We start from the raw sequence: 23,313 nt of genomic DNA, 5'->3' as shown, positions 1-23,313 counted from the left end.
CGTCTGGGGATTCTATAGATGTCTTCTAAATCCTAACAGTTTTTTTTTTAAAACACTTTGTTGCTGTAATAACAGTGATTCTCAAACTTTTTCCATGTCAAGGACCCCCAAAATTAGATGTATTTGGCCGCGGACCATCTCAAAATATGTTGTTCCAGGGACCCCCCCAGAAGCAAAGATTTGAGTTAAAAATGTCCGATTTGCACACATTTTCACATTTTTCAAAAACAGCAGATCTACAAGCTCATAACGCGGCACTCGGTGCCGCGCTATGAGCTTGTAGATCTGCTATTTTTGAATAGCCAAAGAAATCAAAAAATGACAGAGAGATGCGTCATCCCGGATTGAATGGGTTAAAGTGGTCAGATGGGTGGGTTCGCGCACGCTTTGAAGATTTTCAAGTGGTTTCCCTGGATGCAGAGAGAAGGTTGGTGACGGCTGTTCAACTTCTTGAATGTTTGCCAGAGTTTCTCTCTCTGTTGGGCTGGCTGGATGAAGATAGAGGGAACATACTTTTCCAAGGAGTCTCGGTCCGTTTGGAGGACACCCAGAAAATGTCTTCTTCTCAAGGTTATCAACACCTAGATTACGAAAGTATCCAAATAATGTTTCCAAAGCCTGGTATATATTCTTAGACATGTTTGCTTATTCATATCATCGCTGTTGGGCAGAAACCTCGTATCTCCAATACAATATGTAATCTTTTTTCTTTTTTTTTCATAGGTAGTGCTCTATTTTATACTTCACCGTATCGCACAAACGTAGCGGGAAAAAAACGATTTACAACGCGTTGCATCGAGGCACATTGTGAGCTTGCAGATCTGCTATTTTCGTTATTTAGCAAAGGTTTTTAAATGTTCGTCTATAATGACATGCCCAGAACAGGCACGCCAGGTTGAACGTGGTTAAGTCTGTCTATGAGTCTTACAAATGAACCAATGAACAAGAGCACGTGACTAAATATTTTAACCCATTAAGGCCGGGAAAGCATCTGTGTAATTTTAGATTTTGTTGGCTTTTCAAAAATAGCAGATCTACAAGCTCATAGCGCGGCACCGAGTGCCGCGCTATGAGCTTGTAGATCGGCTATTTTTGAAAAATTGTGAAAATGTGTGCAAATCTTTGAATATATACTGTATATATTAATTTTTAAAGCAAACATTTTTAACTCAAATCTCTGCTTCTATGGGGTCCCTGGAACAACATATTTTGAGATGGGGGTCCGCGGCCAATTGCATATCATTTTGGGGGTCCTTGACATGAAAGAAGTTTGAGAACCACTGATATTATAGCAACATACGTTTTTTCAAAAATCTGTTAGGACTTAGAAGACATAGAAAGCCCAGAAGAAAATGTTCGATTAAAAAAAAACATATATATTCAAAGATTTGCAAAAAAAAACTTTTTGCCGAGCTATGAGCTTGTATATCTGCCATTTTTGAACAGCCAAATAAATCTTAAAGTGACACAGATGCGTTCCCGGTCTTAATGGGTTAAATAACTACATTGGATCAATCGGAACGCAGGTTCTTTTTCGCATGTCGCAAAAAGCACGGGCCGAGAGGACATACGTGGTTTCAGTCCGACCGCGACGATTATGTTAAGTGTTAAGGGTCGAACTGGAATTTTAACCATGCTTATCCCTCTCGATATTTCTTCGCTCGACACCTGACAACATCTTTTTTTGTGTTGTAACTTAATACGCGTCATGCATTATGCAATAGAGGCCTGTATAAACAGCAAGCAGAGCCCTAAATTGATTAGAATATCCTCAGAGAGAAGACAAATGTGGTGTAATATCTGAGGTGGACAAGATTATTTCCTTGTCTTTGCCCGTGCTGTTTATCATTCCTCTCCATGGGTAAGGGGTACCAAATTGGAACAGTATATGCGTTTCTTCCATCACTTATAAAGAAGCATTGCTTAATGCAGCAATTACACAGCTTTCTCATCTCTTGGTGCGTTCACACAGTAAATGCCATTACGCTCTTGTATACTGTAAAACAATTAACCCATTAATACCGGGAACGCATTTGGCTATTCAAAATAGCAGATCTACAAGCTCATAGCGCGGCACCGAGTGCCGCGCTATGAGCTTGCATATCTGCTATTTTTTGGAAAATCGTGAAAATGTGTGCAAATCGAACATTTTCAACTCAAATCTTTGCTTCTGGGGGGGGGTCCCTGGAACAACATATTTTCAGATGGGGGTCCGCGGCCAAATACATATCATCTTGGGGGTCTTTGACATGGAAAAAGTTTGAGAATCACTGTTATTACAGCAACAAAGTGTTTTAAAAAAACTGTTAGGATTTAGAAGTAATCTACAGAATCCCCAGACGCAAAGATTTGAATTAAAAATGTTCGCTTTAATTTGCACAATTTTTCACGATTTAAAAAAAAGATAGCAGATCTACAAGCTCATAGCGCGGCACTCTGTGCCGCGCTATGAGCTTGTATATCTGCTTTCTTTGAATAGCCAAAGAAATCTTAAAATGACACAGATGCATTCCCAGTCTTAATGGGTTAAACAGCATGAAATGATAATATATTAAGTTCAGGAGATAGATGAAATGTTGAATTATCCTGTCCCATAGATGAATCACAATGTTTCACTCATGATAGGGCGTCTGATACTGAATCAATAAAGCAGCATGTAGTTTATTCCCAGGAATCACAACATAAACAGAAATTAACTAAAATATTCCATGTCATTTTAGAACCAAAATTGTCTGAGAAGAAACGGTTCATTATATGCTACTAGGTTTCTGTTATTTTCCATCCGGCGCTACATTGTTATTCGTTACTCATCTACTCTAGTTTCGTCGCTCCGTCGCAGGTGGTCCGCCGCGCATCTGCGCATTAACGCTGTTCTGCAATTTTCAGACGGTTCATTCCAGACTGCAATCAGTGAGTGTGATGATGATGAGGAGCTGTCCTGGTGATGATCATGCAAATGACTGAATCTGGGGCTGAAAGATCTGTTGATGTCCCTGCACCAAACTATGGAAAAAAAACATATCCAGGTGCGAGAATAATGTGGTGGGGAGGTCTCGGGCTCTTAGAAAGAAATCGAGGAGAAATAACGGCATACATTAGTCAATCTTAAACAATCATCCTATTTCCTGCTATTCCGTACACGCGGCGGCCCTGTTCACAGAGAACGTGTTTCGGCAGCTCCTATATTTATTAAGCCAAAACAAAAATAAATCTATTTACTTCCAACTCCGAGCTCTGATAAACTGAAGTGCAAATTTGCTTTCGCTGCCATTAGCATCCTTGTATATACGTTCACTCTGACAATGCGGGGTTTAGTTAGTTCCTCTGCATTCACATCATTCTCAATAATCCAGGGATCTCCTGAAGCTGAGAATACAGAAGTTGTGCACACAAACAAGAGGGGAGATTGCGGTATAAGCATGGAAGTAGCAAACAATGCTGCAACATGGGGCTTAAGAGAGAACGATCTATACATGTAGATATTTACATCTGTGTGTGGGCTTTCGACAAATGGGAGTTTGGATAGATCCACGGGGTGCAATATATTGTGACAATCTAACCTGGTGCTCTGCTGCGCATTCTCAACAGTATATGTGCACAGCGGGGCGAGCGCTAATGGGAAACTGAAACGAACAAATGCATCTCATCAGTACGTCTCCCAGCCTCTCAGTGGGAGAGGACAGTCTCAGTCAAACCACGACAAATAAACATATCTCTTTGACAATATTTTTTTCCCCCTTGTTATTTTTCCTATTTGCCAGGGGTCGCTCTATTATACCCTTTCAATCCAAGTTGTCGATATCGCACGGACTCTTGGCTCAAAAACGCAAACTGCCAGCCTGAAATCTCTCTTGAGTCGGTGGCCCTTTATATACTGTATGTGCAGTTTAGGAATAAAGTTAAACCGAGTCCTACCGAATAACACCAAGCAAGACAGCAACTCAAAATATGTATCTGCAACAGTCTGACCATATTCAGTGGCTATAACATGTCCTTTTTTCATGTTGATCCATGGGCATACATTTTACAAAAACAAAAGTTAACTCAAAGGCACATTATAGAGATTATAAAGAGTCCTTAGACAAAGCTGAAATCCTTGTAAGGCATTATTGTTGCAAGGAGTGTGAAATGCTCTGAAATATTGAAGGACAAATCGTCAAATCTTCCCTCGGCTTGATACGCATCTTATCTCTAGATCAACACTGCACTCTGCGTGATGTTTGCTTGCTCAATTTGCAAGTCATTGACGGGGGAATCAATCCTCCCATTGGCTCGCGGAGTTACTGAAATGCAATTAAGCTTATAAGGAGCCCTCGATTCTGCCAAGAAGAGTTAGACAAGGGGGACATTTGGCAGTTTTATACTGCAGTGGTCTGTGAGAGGGCTACTGGGGAGATGGAAATGTGTTCCTTAAACAGCTTCAGCAATTTAGCAAAAGAGTGCTGAGAGCGATTTAGTCTCATTATGGTTAGCAGACTGCGATTCCATCACAGAGCTCCACAGAGAAGCACCGACGCCATAAGCAACACACAGGAGAGCAAGGTTGCAGAAATGTACGAGCTTCTGTTTTCAGTCCAAGGAAGGACATTGTATGCAGCGCATAAGTGCATTTATCTCACTGTAACGGTCGCGCATAGACATCACTGTTCGTTCATTTCTAATTCAAAAGGTTAAAAACAATATTTATATTAGTATCTGATCCGGCCACACTCATTTAATATTGGTATATCAACCAATTGACCGATTGAAGTAAACTGACTGGATCTTTGTTTTAACACCCGAGTTTATTTCTTATTTTTAACAGTAGCGCTCTCTGTGTTATGATGACTGAGAGACTGTTAATTTACACTTACGACTGGATTTCTTGTGGGATTCCAAGGCGTAAACACAGATGACTTTCTGTTTTGTGGAGCAAGCTGCTATTTAGTACCTATCACTTACAGAGATGTTAAGAAAATGTTTACATAACATTTTCTTTCTTTTCACCTTTTCAAAGTGCCTCTTAACACATTGATTGCCAAGATCGCATTGATGCATTCTTTCAAATGCATCACTTGATGGCCAAGATCGCATTGATGCGTTCTTTAATTTTTTGGGGGAAAATTCCACAAGGGGCACCCTAACACAGCTTTGGAATGATCGATCGTCACTCAGAGAAGTAGAATGTGGATGTGACGTTGTTCCAAAAAAACAGGAAGCCATCCGCTTCCTGTTTGGGATTTTCAGAAAAACAGCTGTAACTCAGTTTCTTTTTTTGCATTGAAAACCACTAGTTTTCAGCGGGCCGAAGCCCCAAAATGGCGGATCGCGGTTGGAACGTTGTCGTTCCTATGGATACACAGATCCCTCCGCTAACCCACTGGGACTATTTTGTTTGTGTTTTTGGGACACATTGTCGGTTCCAGGGCGTTTCAAATATCATCGGATTGAGGTAATTATACGCAAGGGGATAGAAAACTATGTTTAATATCTTGGCAATCAATGTGTTAAAGTGAGCTCTAGTGCAAGGTTGAGATTAGACATAATAGGTGCAGGTCTGTTAACCACTTAAACCTACTATTTTGACCGGGGTACCTCATGGGTTTATACTCGGTCCCCTCCTTTGTCCCGTCTACGCTAAATCTCTCCCCCGAAAATAGTCTCCTAAAAACGAAATCTACAAGATAGCGTGTTTTCGCTGAATGTTTGCCTGTTTTCAGGACGTTAAGGTTCACGTGACTAAAGGGACCAATGCATTATTACACCTGTTCTTTTCAACATCTAGCAGTAATTTGAGAATTGCTAACAGCTGTGACAAAAGAGCTTTACAGGTCATTGTCATTCTGGCTTCCCTTTTTATTGTTATTGTGAGATGAGAATCAAAGTCTACCTCCGAGAAGGAAACTAAACAAATTGGCTTTGAATTAATCTAGCGTACATAATATAATTATTACAGTGAATTGTAATAGTCCCCAAGCAATGCAGTGCTGTGAAATGTTTACTGAAGATTTAGCCTCGATGCTCTCCTTGAATGCTAAACGGAAACATGTTGAGATAGAATAACCTGCCCAGTCCTTCTAATCTTCTGTAAAAAGTGATAAAGAATAGAAATATTTTTTTGCAGTGTAACAAACACAAAATATCGCGTGCCTGCCGACTCCCTTGGGTCTTCCCTGTGAAAAATGAAATTGTATGTCGCAGGCAGGCCGTGATAGATAACAGTGTGGGCTTTGAAAAAAAAAGAGAGACACAATGTGGAAAATTGTCCTTCCTTTCAGCTCTCTTGAGTTTCTCAGCTCCCCGCGTTGGAAAATAAATGTGTCTTGCCTGGCGTTGACAAGGGTTGAGCGTAAAAAAACCTGGAAAAATGGATCTTGACGATCTTTGATTCATGGATTGATCCTTTTTCTATGCGAACAAAAGCCATGCAAGCACAGCCCGAGGCATAGAACAAAGGAGGAGGTGTGCGCGTGTGCGCGCGCGTGTCGTGTGCGTTCACACACGGACACGTGCGCGTGCACATGTAGGCTACATGTACACATGCGCAGGGGTGGTGGGTTAGAGCAGAAGGGTGGGAGGCACATAAACCCAAATAGTACCAATCAAAAACCAAATTTCACATTCCAACTCCTCCAGATGAAAGCACACGGCGCTGTATACTTTTGCAATGGGAGAATTTTAATGTGGCCTCCTTTGCACTGAACCACATTGCCGTTTGCGGGCCCCGTTGCTGCAGCATTGCAGCTTCCCTGCGCACTGTCTTTATTGCTGTGAAGTCTGAGGTTTACTGTGCTCACATAGTGTGGAGAGAGAGAGAGAGAGAGGGAGAGAGAGAGAGGGAGGGAGGGACAGACAGAGGGAGAGCTGTTGAATGCTTCAAGTCCTTTTCCATTATTCCTTCACAACACAGAAGTTTTACTGTCGGTGAGCAGAAGTAATTGATATATTGTATGTGGGGACGTGTGCAGGTTGAGATTGATTGCCAAAGGAGATGATGAGTGGAGAAAAACTCATCTCGCCCATGAGATCCGTAGTGAAAAAACCCATCTCTGTTATGATCCCCATGCTGTCTCAACGGAACAACATTCGGCATCAATTATGGTCTACCACTTACTTTGAAATTGAAATTGCTTAATTTGTTTAAGAGAAGAAAAACAAGTCGGCGCAACATCCTTGAAACACTGCGATTTCGAGAGTTACAAAGGGCAATTCTGTTCCCATCCCAGAGAATCAATTGGTCGTGTAATTTCACCACTATTTTTAAAAGGTTGGATGGTCTGTCATAACATGTACTAACATGTATTGGGTGTACAGTACAGTAGAGTGTCTAGTAAACTCTCAAGAGACCCATGTATCTGCTGCTCCTTTTCATATTTTATTTAAAACTTAAGAAAATAGCAGAAATATTGGTTGTGCAGTTCTATGCTATATGCACTTATTTTAGAAGTCTATTTAAGAAAAAGCATTACAAAAAAAATCACTCACTATTTCCAATCATCCTCCTATCAGGCAAGAAAAGAGAACGACGAGGCGCTCTTGTGGATAAATTAAAAAGCTTTTATTGGTACGGCTAATGCATGGTAAGAATAAGAAATAATATATAGTACACCTATGCCTTCAGCAGAGTGACTGATAGGAGGACGACCTCCAATCAGCTTCCCTGTGTCCGTTGTCCTTAAACATTAGGCCAATGGTTCTCAACCTGTGGGCCCCCAAATCAATGGCAAAACACTATGATTTTAATGATGAAATATCATGGTATTTTTTCCTTCACAAAACCTTGAAAGATATCTTCCATTGTTCTGCAGCTGATCCAAGCCGGAACCCAATCGATTGACTGATCATTAAAACAAACATGCTCTGAACACGTGCATGCGTGCTAAGTGGTCAGATGGGAGGGCCGTGAATGCTTTCAACATTCTCAAGTGGGCTCTGATCCAGAGAGGTTGAGAAACACTGCATTAGGCCTATTGACATGTCTCTTTATTCATAAATAAACATGTAGAAAACAGTAAAATAACCTTTTCATACGGGTCACTGTGTCAACACTACTCAAGCACTGCCGGTTCATATTGTACCAGACACACTTTATCGTACCACAGCACCTATACAGTATATGCTATATCAGTGAGTTTCAACCCTTTTTATATCAAAGTCCATAATTTATTGGGCATTTGAGCCACGGACCACCGTTTGATGAGATTTAGACTCTCAAGACTCAAAACTCTGAATATTTTGTCCACAATTCCATCCATGCTGTAGTGATGTTGGTCCAATAGGAGAGATAACAGGCAAACGTTGATCAAAATATCAATTCTTCTACATTCTCTTAATTGTGGAGACAAGAGTTAAAGATCTAATAAGGGTCCATTTGGTTAACAACTCTCCATTTAGCTGGGAACCACCTGGAACCCCCTCAAGGACCACTGGGGGTCCCTGGACCACTTGTTGAGAACCGCTGTCCTATATGGTACAATAACAGTGTGTGGAGAATATCATTTGTTGTTTGAAGACAGATGAAATCTTGTCGAATCATGTCATTACTTTTGTTCTATTGCCCAACCACTTGAGCTCTATTTTACACTACACAAACAATTATTACATCTTTTTTTTAATGAAAAAAATTAAGAGAGTAAAACAAAATGTCTAGCAGCACTTGTATCAGTTCTAAACACAACCCAGCTCCTGAGAAAACTATTAAGTGTGACCCATCCTCCATGGGTCCTCAATTTATAATATTGTTTGCGATGCCCTTAATGTCTCATGAAGTCTCTTGTTTATTTGTCACTGGGGAAAACATAATGTAAAACAAATATCTTTCCTGCGCTGCACGTTACCGTTCTGATCTCACATCGTTTCTCTTAGTTATGACCTTACTATCCCTTTTCCCACACTGTTCCCCCTGTGGTGAAATATTAGGTCAGATAGGACTTACAGTTTGTAATAGAACAACGGTTCCCATATAAGTGTTAAATAGCTCTATATTGTGATAGTACTCATTGCTATAGAGTGTTTGTTCAGTAACAGGAGTCTCCATGTCTCTCCAGCTCTTTATGAAACAGAAAATGCATTTTCAAGTCAGGATACCAATTGTATCCAATCAGGATAGAGAACTCAGCCAGGATACAGATTAAACAAGTGAAATTGGAAGTGATGACACAAAGAAAAGAGCAGACACAATTGGAACTGGAACACTATAAAAATGAAGCTGATAACATTTTGTCACCTACCTAAAAATGTATTTTCTGATTATTAAAGAGGTGGAGAGACAGAGAGAGCTCTGTGATTGAACAAACACTCTATAGCAATGATTACTATCACAATATAGTGCTTTAACGTTTTAACAAAAACCTTTTTGTTTTGACCAAAATATATCACTTACCCTACCTTTAACACAGCAGAGGAAAAGTGGTCAGAGGGGTGAAACGTGTGCATTTATTTTGATGATCTAATCAATCGATTGTATTCCGGCTTGGATCAATGGAGCTAACGTACTGTAGTATACTTTAAAGGAGCAGTTCACCCAAAAAAAATTACTTGTTCTCTATCAATTACACACCCCATGAAGCATTGAATTCATGGAGATTCTTTAGTTTTTGTCGCATTCCTGAGACAATAATTTGATGATAATAACAAAGATGCTAATGTCTCCGGTAGGAGACACGAAGGAGACTCTTTGCGTCTCCTACCGGAGAGACTGCCGGTCATCAAATTGTTGGCTCAGGAATGCGATAAAAACTACTCCTTAAAGGGTGAACTACTCCTTTAAGTTCCTATTTTTTTGTATAAAAAATATAATTATTATAGAATAAAATAAATGTCAGTGTTTTGACAACTATTTGGGGGCCCTCTTGCAATACCCTCACGGCACCACCAGTGGGGCCGCCGTCCCACAGCTTGGGGGATGGATGGCGGTAATAGACTACAGTATGGATAGGAATGTGAAGGAGCAATGCAGCCTTGTACACATCCATCCAGAACCGCCTGTGTGACGCATGATGAAGTCACGAGCAGAACCCTGTCATGTCTGTCTCTCTGATTGATATGGCAAATGTCTGCTGATGACCTGAGAAGGATGTTATCATCAGACCTGGCGCTCTCAAGCAGCACCAGGAGAGGAGAGGAGAGGGGCAGAAACCTTGTATCTCACTTTTTCAACAAGTTTTTTTCCCCGTGAATTAACCCATTAATACCTGAGGCCGATTCTACAAATGCCCTCTAAATCAGTAGTTCTCACACTTTCATGATACAAAATAAAAATAAATCAAAAATAGCAGATGTACAAGCTTGTATATCTGCTATTTTTGAATAGCCAAAAATCTAAAATGAGCTTTTATATCTGCTATATCTGCTGTGAGCTTGTATATCTGCTATTTTTGAATAGCCAAAAATCTATAATGAGCTTGTATATCTGCTATATCTGCTGTGAGCTTGTATGTCTGCTATTTCTGAATAGTAAAAAATCTAGAATGACACAGATGCTTTCCCGGTTTCAATGGGTTAATGCCGTAGCCTACTGCAGGAATTGCCGATCGACAAGCTCACGCCGCGTAGCGATGCCACGTGTTGTGAGCTTGTGGATCTGCTATTTGTTGCTATTTTGGAAAATTTGATAATGTATTTTGTCTGTGGGTTTTATAAATATCGAACCAATGGAAAATGATGAACCCATTTAGACCTGGTACGCATCTGTGTCATTTTTAGATTTCTTTGGCTATTCAAAAATAGCAGATATACAAGCTCATAGCGCGGCACCGAGTGCAGCGCTATGAGCGTGTAGATCTGCTATTTTTTTTAAAAAAAACATAATTTTTTGCAAATCTTTGAATATCTATAAAACATAAAATAATATATATATATATATTTTTAAATGGTCTCAGATCTAAATGGGTTAACAAGAGCTTTGTGACTAAACAGTATGTGACACACACTGGAACACATGGTTCTTTTATTTTTGGTCCATTTCCTGAGAAGTAAAGCTTTACAAACAAGCCGGAACATGCAAGGTTTCCAGCCGCCGGCGACGATATAAAAGGTCACAAGCAGCACCCTCAGCCATACATCAACTCGCTATTGTCACCATAGTGTGGCTGCCGTTGCGCTTATACCTCCGCATGAGTGGTGACCAGCCAATATCATACTGCTCCATCTTACCATGACACACACACTGCAAATAATTACTCACACCTTCAAAAACATAAACATGTGGAACATTCAGGGCCTGTCAAAACACAAACAAACTACTCTTCTTCTCAGAGTGAAGGAGAAGAGTAATATAGTATATCGTTGCTGTCGGGCAGAACCCTTGTATCTCCATTATTTCTGTGTATCTTTTTTTCGTAAATGAATGCCCTACTTCGTCATACACAAATAGCCGATTGACTAGCCGTGCGCTAGTTGACGTGTCGCGTCGTGAGCTAATTCTGAAAAAGATTCAAGTGAAAGTGTTTAAGTCTGTCTGTAGGTTTGGTAAATATAATACAATGGTGCGTTTATATAGCACATTTATCCAAAGCGCTTTACATAGATGCATTACATTCACCCATTCACACACACACACACACGGCGGAGAAAACCATGCAAGGCACTAACCCGCTCATCGGGAACAATTAGGGGTTCAGCGTCTTTGCTCAAGGACACTTCGACACTAACTCTGGGGGAGCCCGGGATCGAACTGGGAACCTCACGGTTGACCATCCGGCCGCTCTACCGGCCACTCTACCCCTGAGCCACTGCCAGAGACAGAGACAGAGACACAATTAAATCGTTGATCGCAATTATTCGTGTGACAATTAATCGCCAACTTAAATGTGTAATCGTGACAGCCCATTGGAACACAGGTTATTTTTATTAATACATTTTTTCTTCTGAAAAGTCACAGTCTTGGACATACGCGGTTTCCATCGGACAGCGACATATATGGGCTTGTTTGCAGCCAGTGTCGTGCCATTCGGAGTGAAATATGGTTTCTGTCCAAACAGGCAGTGAAGGACAGCTATTTGTGGGAAAGGGGGGAAGAACAGGAACAATAGCTTACGCCTCTTATCAGAGATAAGTTCCTGCATATAGTGGGACGACAAGCACTACATTTACCGCTCACAGCAATAGGATGAGTGGCCGGTTTGTGGGTGGAACAGTTGCGTGACAACGAGGTCATACGGCTGGCCTTGTACCGCACGTAAATAGAAGCTTAGCAATCAATTGAATGGACGACTTCAGCCAAGAGACAGCTTTTGGTGGGGAAGGTCAGTGGTGGAAAAAGTGTGTAAAAGTATCAATACTGTAATGTAGAAGTACTCTGTTACAAGTAAAAGTCCGGAATTCTAAATTTACTTGAGTAAAAGTGCAAAAGTATTGGTATCAAAATGTACTTTTGGTACCAAAAGTAAAAGTACAAAAATGTTTGAAAATAGCAGATCTACAAGCTCACAATTGTGACCTTGTAGATCGGCTATTTTCAAATAGCCTCGGTATAAAGTAGGGCTAAAGTGGTTGATGTATGTTTTATAATGTAATATAATTATGTCTGCAAAGTAACTAAAGTTTTCAAATAAATGTAGTGGAGTAGAAGCACAATATTTGGAATCCGAGATGTAGTGGAGTAGAAGTAAAAGTATTGGAAATACTACTCAAGTAAAGTGCAAATACCTCAAAGTTGTACTTAAGAACAGTACTTAAGTAAATGTACTTAACTACTTTCCACCACTGGGGAGCGTGGTAACACAACCTCCATCTATCTTCCGAGCCAACAAAGGCCGCGCCATGTTCTCTAAGACTTAAGGACGGAGACTAAATTAGCATTTTTGTGCAATCGCTCACATGTTTCCCTTCGCATCCATTTTTCTTTGCAGAAAAGGAAGGCATTGTATATTATGAATGTACGGCGTGAGGTTTTGATTTTTTATTATGTATGTATTTACTTTTTTTTCTCTTTCTTTCTCCATGGCTGATGGCTTTGTGATTGAGGTAATTTGGAAGAAACCGCGATGCATTATTCCGTTCCAATATGAAGTCCGCAGGCAAATTCAAATTCAAGGCAACAGCTTCTGCACTCCATATAACTCGTGTGGCACTAACTCCATTTACTTGTTCCACCAACCATGAAAAGAATGCACACGCAGGCAGGCAGGCAGGCACGCGCACACACACACACATGCACACACAAAAGAACGAAAGAGAAATTGCTTTGGTAAAGTACTGTTATGTGTAAGTTATACTGCGCAGTATGGCAGTGTTGCTCGTCGAGAAGAAGTGATTCACAAGTGATTTAATATCAAGCTGGTTGGCAAGCGGCAATTTTTTTTTTTAAAGTGGAATTATATTAAAATTATTATCTTTTGCTTATAATCACAAGCCCAAAATAAGAATGCAACACATTGAACTGTAACCTTGTAGATGTAACTTTGTGGTCAGGAAAAAACAAACCTACAGTAAGTAACAAAAACATGAGAACAAAATTGACCAAGGTATGACTGCATGGTCGTCATATCTAGGTCAAGTACCAAGGGCTGACGTGGATTCTGAAAAGGTGAGTCTTCATATAACGGCGGAAAATTGGGAGTGAGTAGGAGTGGGCAATAAGTGACAGATTTCAGCCAGTCTCACGCCCTGTATCCCTCCAAGATGCTCCAATTAACCAGTGGTGGAAAGTAACATAACAACATAACAGAAGTACATTTACTCAAGTACTGTACTTAAGTACAATTTTGAGGTACTTTTACTTTACTGGAGTATTTCCAATTTTCAGTACATTTACTTCTACTCCACTACATCTCAGAGGCAAATATTGTACTTTTACTCCACTACAATCATTTGAAAACTTTAGTTACTAGTTACTTTGCACTGCAGGTATAAATTATTATATTATAAATCATACATTAACCACTTTAACCCTGTTTTATACCTAGGCTATTTGAAAATAGCCGATCTATAAGATCACAACGCGTCGCACGCGTCTGCTATTTTCAAACATTGCAGTACTTTTACTTTTGGTACTTTTGTACTTGTACTCAAGTAACATTTCGAACACAGGCATTTTACTTGTAACAGAGTATTTCTACATTGCAGTATTGACACTTTTACTTAAGTAGAAAATGTGAGTACTTTTTCCACCACCGCAATTAACTCCCTCTGTCCAGTGCCGCACGGCGGACCCACAGCTGCATGAGCCAATAACGTACAACCATCTCTCTGCACTGTGCACGCCACGCCACCGACGGAATCGACCATCACACTGACATCTGACGAGCTGCTATAGTCTCGCTCCATCTCGTGCCGTTTGTATTTTTTTTTTTTTACGATTGCAGTTATTTATTTCATTTTCTCCCAGCCTCAAACTCTCTCCCGTCTTCCGGCGTTTCGTCCGTTGTTTGTGTTGATTTCGTGGGCCTTTTCTTTTTTTTGGACAGGCAGCACACGGTGAAAGCGCCGCAGGGCGTTTTTTTGCTTTCTCCCTTCTTTTTTTTTTTCCGCCGGGGCTTTTGTCTGACCTCAGCTGTCAACTTGGGAGCCCTGGCTGCTTTCTGAAAAGGGAGGAAGATGAGGAGGAGGAGGGGGAGGAGGAGGAGGAGGGGGAGGGTGGAGGCTGCAGGTGAAATTCCCTCTGCCTCCTCTATTCCCCCGGCTCGGTCCGTCTCTCCACCCCCTTCTATCCCCCAGCTCCTCTTTATCTCCCTCCACCCTCTGTCTCTCCTGCATGCACCTCTGTTCTCCCCCGGCACCACCCTGAGGGAGACATTGCCCATGGCACCGCCAACGGCCACTCTGGTGGGTTTTTTTTTTTAAAGAATGTCTAGGCTCTCTGTGAACCCTTGCCCTGCGCACAGTAGCTCTAAATGTGGCCGCACACACACACACACACACACACACACACACACACACACACACACACACACACACACACACACACACACACACACACACACACACACACACACACACACACACACACACACACACACACACACACACACACACACACACACACACACACACACACACACACACACACACACACACAAAATTGCTGGCCTGGAAATAGCTGAACATTTTCAGAAAAATTGCAGCTACTAAGTATAAATCAGACATAACTCTATAACCTATAACCCCTAAACCTAACCTCTAAATGTCTAATCCTAACCCTATACCGCAAGCTGAATATTTTCCTAAATGCAAAGAAACGCCTATAACTCCCCAAACCTTTTGGACCAGGACAATGGTCATCACTATGTCTATTTCTCAATGTACTTCAGTACAATTTTGAGGTACTTTTGCTTTATTGGAATATTTCCAAATTGTCTATACTTTTACTCCACAACATTTCCACCACTGCAAATTCTACTATACTTGTGGGGACATGGGGCCCCTCACAAGTATAGTGCAAGTACACACACACTCGCGCACGCACGCACGCACACACACACACACGTGCGCACACACGGCGACTTTGGTGTGCAAGATGGTAAAACACGACGTCTGCTGGCCCCACTGTGGGAGTCACGTCCGCTCTCTCGGCCCCTGAAAAGGGACGAGCTAAAAGACCCCAGGCGGAGGTGAGAGAGTCGGAGCATGTGGGGTTCACATCTGGCCGTGGTCTGCAGAGGCCGCCAGCTGTCATGCATAAACCTGACAGGTGGTAATCAGCATTATGCCACTAATGTTACGCTGAGACACCAGTAAAGCAGAGAGTCCCATCTCATTAACACTGCTGCTGTTCAGATGCTCACACACACACACACACAGGACGATGGGCATCCCCATGTACACACCCAATTAGTGTTAGACCACAGGAGCAAGGACACACACACACAAGCAAGGACACACATACACGCGCGCACACGCATGCACGCTCTCTCTCTCACACACACACGCACACGCACACACACACACACACACACACACACAAAACCGCGCTTGTTGGAGATGTGTCATTCAGGCAAAATAATACAAAATTTAAATTGATTGGAACGGGAATTAAAACGTAGGCTCAACGGCGCAACGGCTCAACTGCAACCAACAAATAAAGGTTACAGTATAGTAACAGTTATCTATTTCCCATTATTCTCAGTGACGTGCTGTCTGTATGGTCACATTCTGCATGGCAACACCATCACGTACACATCCTGAGGCTCATTCTGGACAGCCATAAGGAGAAAAAAAATAATAATTATGAAAATAAATCTGTAATGGGCTGCAGCTACCGGGGAGATTGCTTTGTCAAACTAAGGGGATGCGGATACCGAGACAAGACTCCACACACCCCCACACACACACACACCCCTTGCATCTGGCTTTGAAGTTGAACAATTGAGGCAAGAAGAAGACGCGAAGCAAAAGAAAATAACATAAAATAAAAACATGTCTCCCGACCTCCCCGTCTCGTCCCGGGCAGTTCGTTGGCCCTGTGAGTCACAGGTGCATGCATGCAGAAAGGGAATCAGGTCCATTTAAAGTCTGCCGCACAATGCAGCGGGGGGAATCACACACAGTCATAGTGACACGTGAATCACACCCGGGCGTACCTGAAGGGTGACGCGGCCCGGGCTACGCTCTGTGTGACTGCATTATTTCTGCCTGCCAGAGAGAGCCTCAACAACGCTCAAGGGCTTTTCACTCTTGATTCTATATACATATACTGTATCGCTGCTGTCAGGAAGAAACCTTGTATGTAATCTCATGTTTCTTCTTTTTTTTTCTCCCCCTTGAATTTATGCTCCACTTCGTCATACTATATAGGCTACAGTTACATGAAAGTATAGCGAAAATAGCTGATCTACAAGCTCACGATGCATCGCGATGCGACGTGGCTTTTAGATCTGCTGTCGAAAGTGAAAGTGATTCACTGTGGCTGTGGGTTTTATGAATATTGAAAAGTGTTTAAAAGAGCGTGTGACTAAATAATGATTGCATTGGAACACATTATTATTGTTTTGGACATACAATGTTTCCACCCGATAAGGATATATATATATATTAGTAGCAATAATAATATAATAATTATAATTTTTGAAAAAAAGAAAAAAACGTGTTTTAATCGAGAATCGTTTTGAATCGGAAAATATATCGTTTTGGAATCGAAAAATAAAAGTTTTTGAATCGAGAATCGTTTGTTTTGAAAAAAACGGAATCGTGACCCCAAGAATCGGAATCGAATCGAAAGATAGCAGAAGATTCACAGCCCTAAAATGTACTGTAAAAAAGGGACGGAAGGGACTGTGCACTCCAGAGAACAGAGATGGACTTACTTACTACTGCATTAAGTGAGCACATTATTAGCACGACGCGTTTGGCCGTGAGCTTCGTCAGGTGCTATACAAAGGTGTGTGTGTTCCCTACATATATAGTGTCATTCATAAAACAGTTCCACCCCTCCATACCCCTATACATATATATATATATATACATATATATATATTCTGTGTATTCAATTGTTGCAAGTGCGGCAGTGGTGACAGGCTGCTCATCTGCGAGGCTCTCTGCATGGCTAATGGAGTTAATCTATGTTGGAAAGGTCAAGTCAGTGAAGATTATGGCAGACTCTCGACCGCGGACAGCATGACCTTATCAGTGCTAATGTACCACCGCCATCTCTGTTGTCATCTCCAAGTTCAACGCCATCTCCAAGGCGAGAGGATGGGGGCGGTGTGGCGGGCGGGGGAGGGAGGGAGGGAGGGAGGGGGGGTTCAGGGCCACACGGGGGGTGGGTTGAGGGGGAGGAGAAGGTGCACAATGACCCCCCCGGAGGCGGCGAGTTCAGCGGGGTCGGCGTGAGATTGGTACGGCGTAATGACCCTCTGATGTATGAGTCATGGGGTCAGAGGTGTTGCATAGAACGAGCAGAGAAGAGAACATTGCACTGTGAAAATCCTCGGGGTTAATTTAACTCAGAGAGTGCACAAATGGAACCGAACGGAACGAAACCTACATTTGGTTCCATTTTGTACACACACGCTCAGTCAGAGTTATGAATGGATAATTGAACACTGAGGATTTGACTGTACACACACATGTGCTTTGGAGATGCACAGCCTCTGTCGGCGCTGACAGAAAACTGTGAGAACGTACAGTAATTGCCTGTCCTGCTGTTTATAGTGGCATAAACATAGTGAGCTAAAAAAAAACATGATAACACATGAAAACATATTTGTTATTGGAGCACGGTTTTGATATTTGGAGGAGAACTTTCATTATAAAACATATCTCGCCTCTTTGAATGTGAAATGACACCGTGAGGATCATTGTCCAAAGTCCAAACTATCACGTGTATGAAATTGAAAAATTGTATTATGTTCCATACTGCACTGAAGAAAGTGTTAAGATGAAAGCCTGCGTGAATCATATCATCACATTTCCAGGAACTCTTCTAAGGGTCAGGGTTTCTTTTTTTCTTTAGGCAACAAGGCCGTAATAAACAAATGAGTCACCAGAAGAGCTATGGAGCTGAGAGAAAAAATAAAACTATTCAAATCATAACCCGCGGTTCATCTCCATCGGTGCCCAGAGGGCAATGTCAAGTACAGCGCTGACACAGAACTGGGAACTTATTCATCTAAAGTTTTTATGTGTAAACAGCCCGACAATTTTCGACAACAATTAAGGACTCCAGGCAGATGCTATTTTCCGGCGCAAACATAGAAAGTGCAAGACCGGAGCAGAGGCTTGAACCCTGGCCAACAAACAGACAGGGTAATCACTTAAACGGTAGAGATCCGGAGAAAAAGCTCACGGCAATTGTTTAATTTGCTAAAACAAAATGCTTAAATATTAGACAGGGTGCCGCCGCCGTTTGCTCTGAGCTATTTCGGTGTCAACGGGGTCAGTCAGGCATGTGTTAAGTAACATGTCCTCTTGAGATGCAGGCGCCGTTCGCCCCGACACACCTAGCCAGTTATGACCAAGCTTTCTCGGATAGAAATGTCAAGACTCGTAAACGCTCCCCTCTACCTTCTGGAAACCCACACGCGCGCCCACCCTGACGCCCCCGCCCCTCCCTCCCCTCCCTCCCTCCTTGCCTTCAACTTCTCTCACACAAGACAGATGCAGAGACACAGAAGCACGTACACACACACACACACACACACACACACACACAAGTGTATAAGCCCAAGTGCCCTTCTCTCCCACAAGCCTAGTAGGTAAGACAAGGCATGTCATAACCACACTCGTCAGTTTCCCTCTAACCGTGCGTGTCAGCGAGCCTGCCTCTGCTTCATTAGGCAATCCCCCCATGGTGCCGGAGGACGCCATGCCGCAACAACTAGCGCCGACCTCCCCCCCGCACAGGTGAGGAGGAGGCGCCAGGAGCCAGGAGGAGCGCCGCTGCCCATAACAAACACCTTTCTCCCTCCATTTCCATCGGTGTTGCCACGTCCGCTTATTGTAAGCGACTTTAAGGGCTTGTCTTTCTGTAAAGGCGCTTGAAAATAGTTTTTTTTTATAACATTTGATAACATTTCTTGTAGCTGCTTATTTTTGGGCTTGTTTCCTAAATGTTGTTTAAACTAGTGGTTATCAAACATTTATTTTTCAAGTGAAGGACCTCCGGATTAATATGTAATCGTTCGCGATCCCCCATCTGAATATTTGCCAGGGACCCCCATACAAGATAAGTGTCGTTTTGAAAATAGCAAATCTACACGCTGACAAATCGCAATGCGTTGTGAGCTTGTAGATCGGCTATTTTCAGACAACTTTGTTTGTGCAGTGGTTAAAAGACAAAATACAGTCAATACATATATACCTAGGTCACTATAAAAGACGCAAAGTGCATTAACTCATTCAGTGCCACTGGCCAAAATTCATTGTAAAAAAAAAAACATTCAGTGCCACAGCCAAAATTCATTGTAAAAAAAAAAGTGCTTAGGAGCCGAGATACAGCCTTTTTCAGTAAGAAGTTAAACAAGAAGTGAATGGAGCAGAACATTTTCAAATCATCATATCTTGGGTTCTGAACATGTTTTTCCATTTTTTTACGTATTTTACGTCCTGTGGCACAGGGCTCATTGGCACATTGGACGTATTTTACGTCCAGTGGCACTAAATGAGTTAAAAGCTACTACTTAAAAGCATGATAAAAAATAATATAAGCAATATGCAACCTATGTGTTTACGTGTTTACCACTAGAGTCCATCAGGTGGAATAGTCCAATGTGCTTGAGGGGGGGTTTAAAGTAGGTTTTTTGATAGGTTAAAGTGCTCATGTGGCCTATAATAGTCGCTTCTTTTGGGCTTGTTTTCATAGACCCGGTTGCTTGTTTCTCTCGCAGAATCTGGCAACGCTCCGATTTCCATTCCTCTCCTAGCCCCTCCGCTGGGTTTCATTGCATTACTGTTCCATCTGACGCTGACACAGAGCCCCACACAGGTTAGGTTAGGTTAAGTTGATACTTTATCGATCCCCGGGGAAAGGGGGCTGGATTAGGTTGTCTTACAGCCACAGAGAAACAATAGACATCAAAGACAACATTAAATAAAAGAATGGAAAAAAAGAGAAATGAAATAAATAAATAAATACGCCGGTTCCAGCACAACAGCACACACACACACACACCGCCAAGGCAATCAGTCGCTCAATCAGATCAGTGTGTATAGGCTTTGCCCCCCCCCCCCCTTGTGTTATTAAAAAAGTGTGAATTGCGGGGGCTATAAAAGAACGCCTTAAACGTTTCAGTGGAACCCTTGGGAGCCGTGAAGTCACTAAAAGAAGTCTTCTGACTCATCAGTAAAGGATGGAGAGGGAGGCGTATTCTACACGATGGCCCCTGGAGAGTAGCCTGGTAAACCCTCCCTCCGGAAATCTCATTTCTATTTGATTCCAGGAGTGAGTCTGGCCTGATAGCCCATTGTGGGGGTTTCTAGTGGAATTACCAACTAACCGAGCCTATCAGCGTTGTCGCACATCGTTCTGTGATTGACAGCGACAGTTGGCCAATCAGGTGGCGAGTTCGAGTGAGCCCAAAACACGAACGGCAGCCATCTTTTTCTTGTCCGCTATATTCTCCACTATTTTTTTACTTCAAAAAGCTCTCTAACTTCTATTTTGAGGCACGGAATTTACTTATAAGATATCGTTTGGATAGAATTTAGTTGTTTAACTTCATATATGTGGTCAATTAATCATGACAAAGCCTATTTAAAAATAAAAAATTTGAGAACCGGTAGGGGCGGGCAGTGACACCCATGTATCCGAATAAGGCAACCCATTTTGGGCTTGGCCGTCTCAAAAGTCCCGTTGCGTCACATTAGACTGGTGAACTGCTGATTGGCTGAAGGGGAAAAATTATCATTGGCTGAAGGGGTTGTCAGTCAACGGTATTACTACCGCCCAACTCCAGCTCACAGCCAATATTGCAGAATGGGTGATCAGGCCAGACTCACTCCTGGAATCAAATAGAAATGAGATTTCCGGAGGGAGGGTTTACCAGGCTACCTGGAGAGAGGGACTGATCTACTCTCTCCTAATGGTGGATAGATAGGATATACAGGATAGGTGGGCACTAGGGACATCTGGGCACCTCCAAAATGTTAAAAAATTATATATTTGAAAAGTCTTCTTTTTTTTCTTTTTATCCCACGATTTTGTAACCCATTTTTCACCCAGTGCCAATTGCCTAAGCTTAGTAATCCTGGGCGCAACTCTCCCTCTGCCAGCCTGGGGAGAGCCCCGAACTGAGCTCATGCTTCCTTCAACGCATGAGGAGTGAGCAGGCCGCTTTTTATCACCTGACCAGGGGAGAGTTTCCCCGGGAGGACGTAGCACGTAGAAGGAACACGTTATTCCCACCAGTTCCTTTCCCCTCCATCAGGCGCCCCGGCTGACCAGGGGGAGGCAGTATAGAGACCAGGATTACTGCATGTTTTTTGTGAGGGTACCTACCCTGAAAAGACTTAAAGTAACGTAATATGAACATGCACTGTGCATCATGCATCATTATCACTTAATTTTATCCTTCAACTTCTTGTTTATGCCCCAAAATGACTGGATATACAGGTTTTGTAGCAATTTGTAGCAATTGTAGAAATATGAGAATATTTAACCATGTTCTAATCATGTATACTTTACTTTACTTTAAAAAATTGCCAATTTAACACCGAGGTGCCCACTCTTCCTTGGTGCCCACCTATCCTGTAGATAACCGATAGATAGACCCATAGAGCCATTGAAATAAAAAATAATTGTGTCATCTCTGTTCACTCCATCGGGTCAATCATTTTATAGCGATGGCTATAAATTCTGTAAATGAAAAAGATTCATATAACATTCAGTTGGAGGTATCAACAAGAACAACAATCTGGTAGTAATGCTTGCCATTGGGCAACCAATCATTTCAAACACTATACTGTATAGTTCCAAACATTGAATCATTCACACCCAATAATGGGTGTTGATGAAGCACGCGCGACACAACAACAAGGTGTGACACTCTTTCTATTTCAATCACTCTGGATTTACCTAGTTCATTTTTCTTATTATGAAAACAATATAAATGTATGATTTATTTTTTCAGTATACAGATGAGAAAAGCATTTAAAAGTTACCGGGCACACTGCATACTTTGTTTACCGCAGTTATTTTTACCAGATAGATTTTATGATCCATATCTGCATTGCGTGACCTGCAGGTCACTTCTCATTTGAGATATGTATTGAGATATAATGGCAGAGTGAGACGGATATTATTGCAACACAGGAAGAAAAGTGGGACGAAATTGAAAAAAAGAGCCTGAAAGTCTGTCCAAACTCTTAATATAGCAGTGGGCATTTAATGATAATACAGATTGTGTAAATGAGCAATTAGGCACAGAGTTTTTGGTGATTAAGCAGTGTTTAACAGCCTGCTAACATTGTCACAATGGATTTAGTCCTCCGGCCTCTGATCCCAGTACTCTGCCAATACACAGAACAAAGTACGGAACCAAATGTGGCAGCTAGATAGACGAAACTCAGTGGCCAGAGGCAGCACGGCAGTTAAAGTACAGATACAGAGTAAAATAAGTTCTGTAAGATACAGCTAAAATTGCTAGGAGTCGAAAAAGAAAAAATCACAAAAACAGTATCGGGATGGAAATGAAAGACAGTATATATACAATAGTATACAGTACACCTGATACAGTGTCCTACACTATGTAGGAACTAACACACACAATCACAGTGACGACAGTTACGACATCAACAGAAAACACTGGTATCCATACAGTGTCAACAGTGGTGGAAAGTAACTAAGTACATTTACTTAAGTACTGTACTGAAGTACAATTTTGAGGTATTTGTACTTTACTTGAGTATTTCCAATTTTCACTACTTTTACTTTCACTCCACTACATCTCAGGGGCAAAT

The 23,313-nt window shown here is 41.9% G+C and overlaps 2 protein-coding genes across 2 annotated transcripts in view; both read right to left on the bottom strand.

The window, feature by feature from the left end:
• The window catches only part of LOC308090703 (kin of IRRE-like protein 3), a gene marked incomplete at both ends in the record, with an annotated part of 132,284 nt that extends 118,037 nt beyond the window's left edge, over positions 1-14,247 (bottom strand). The window contains one exon of the mRNA XM_080435968.1: positions 14,160-14,247. Within this exon, the coding sequence (XP_080292094.1) occupies positions 14,160-14,247 (88 nt within the window). The remainder of the gene's footprint in view (positions 1-14,159) is intronic.
• Positions 1-23,313, bottom strand: part of dtx2 (deltex 2, E3 ubiquitin ligase) — a 449,633-nt gene that overhangs the window by 25,434 nt on the left and 400,886 nt on the right. The gene's annotated exons all lie outside the window — the stretch shown is intronic.

This window comes from Gymnoscopelus braueri (assembly GCF_963280865.1).
Source record: "Gymnoscopelus braueri genome assembly, chromosome: 8".
Taxonomy (NCBI): domain Eukaryota; kingdom Metazoa; phylum Chordata; class Actinopteri; order Myctophiformes; family Myctophidae; genus Gymnoscopelus; species Gymnoscopelus braueri.
Note: the sequence above shows the minus strand (reverse complement) of the source record. Positions and strands in the feature narration are given on the sequence as shown.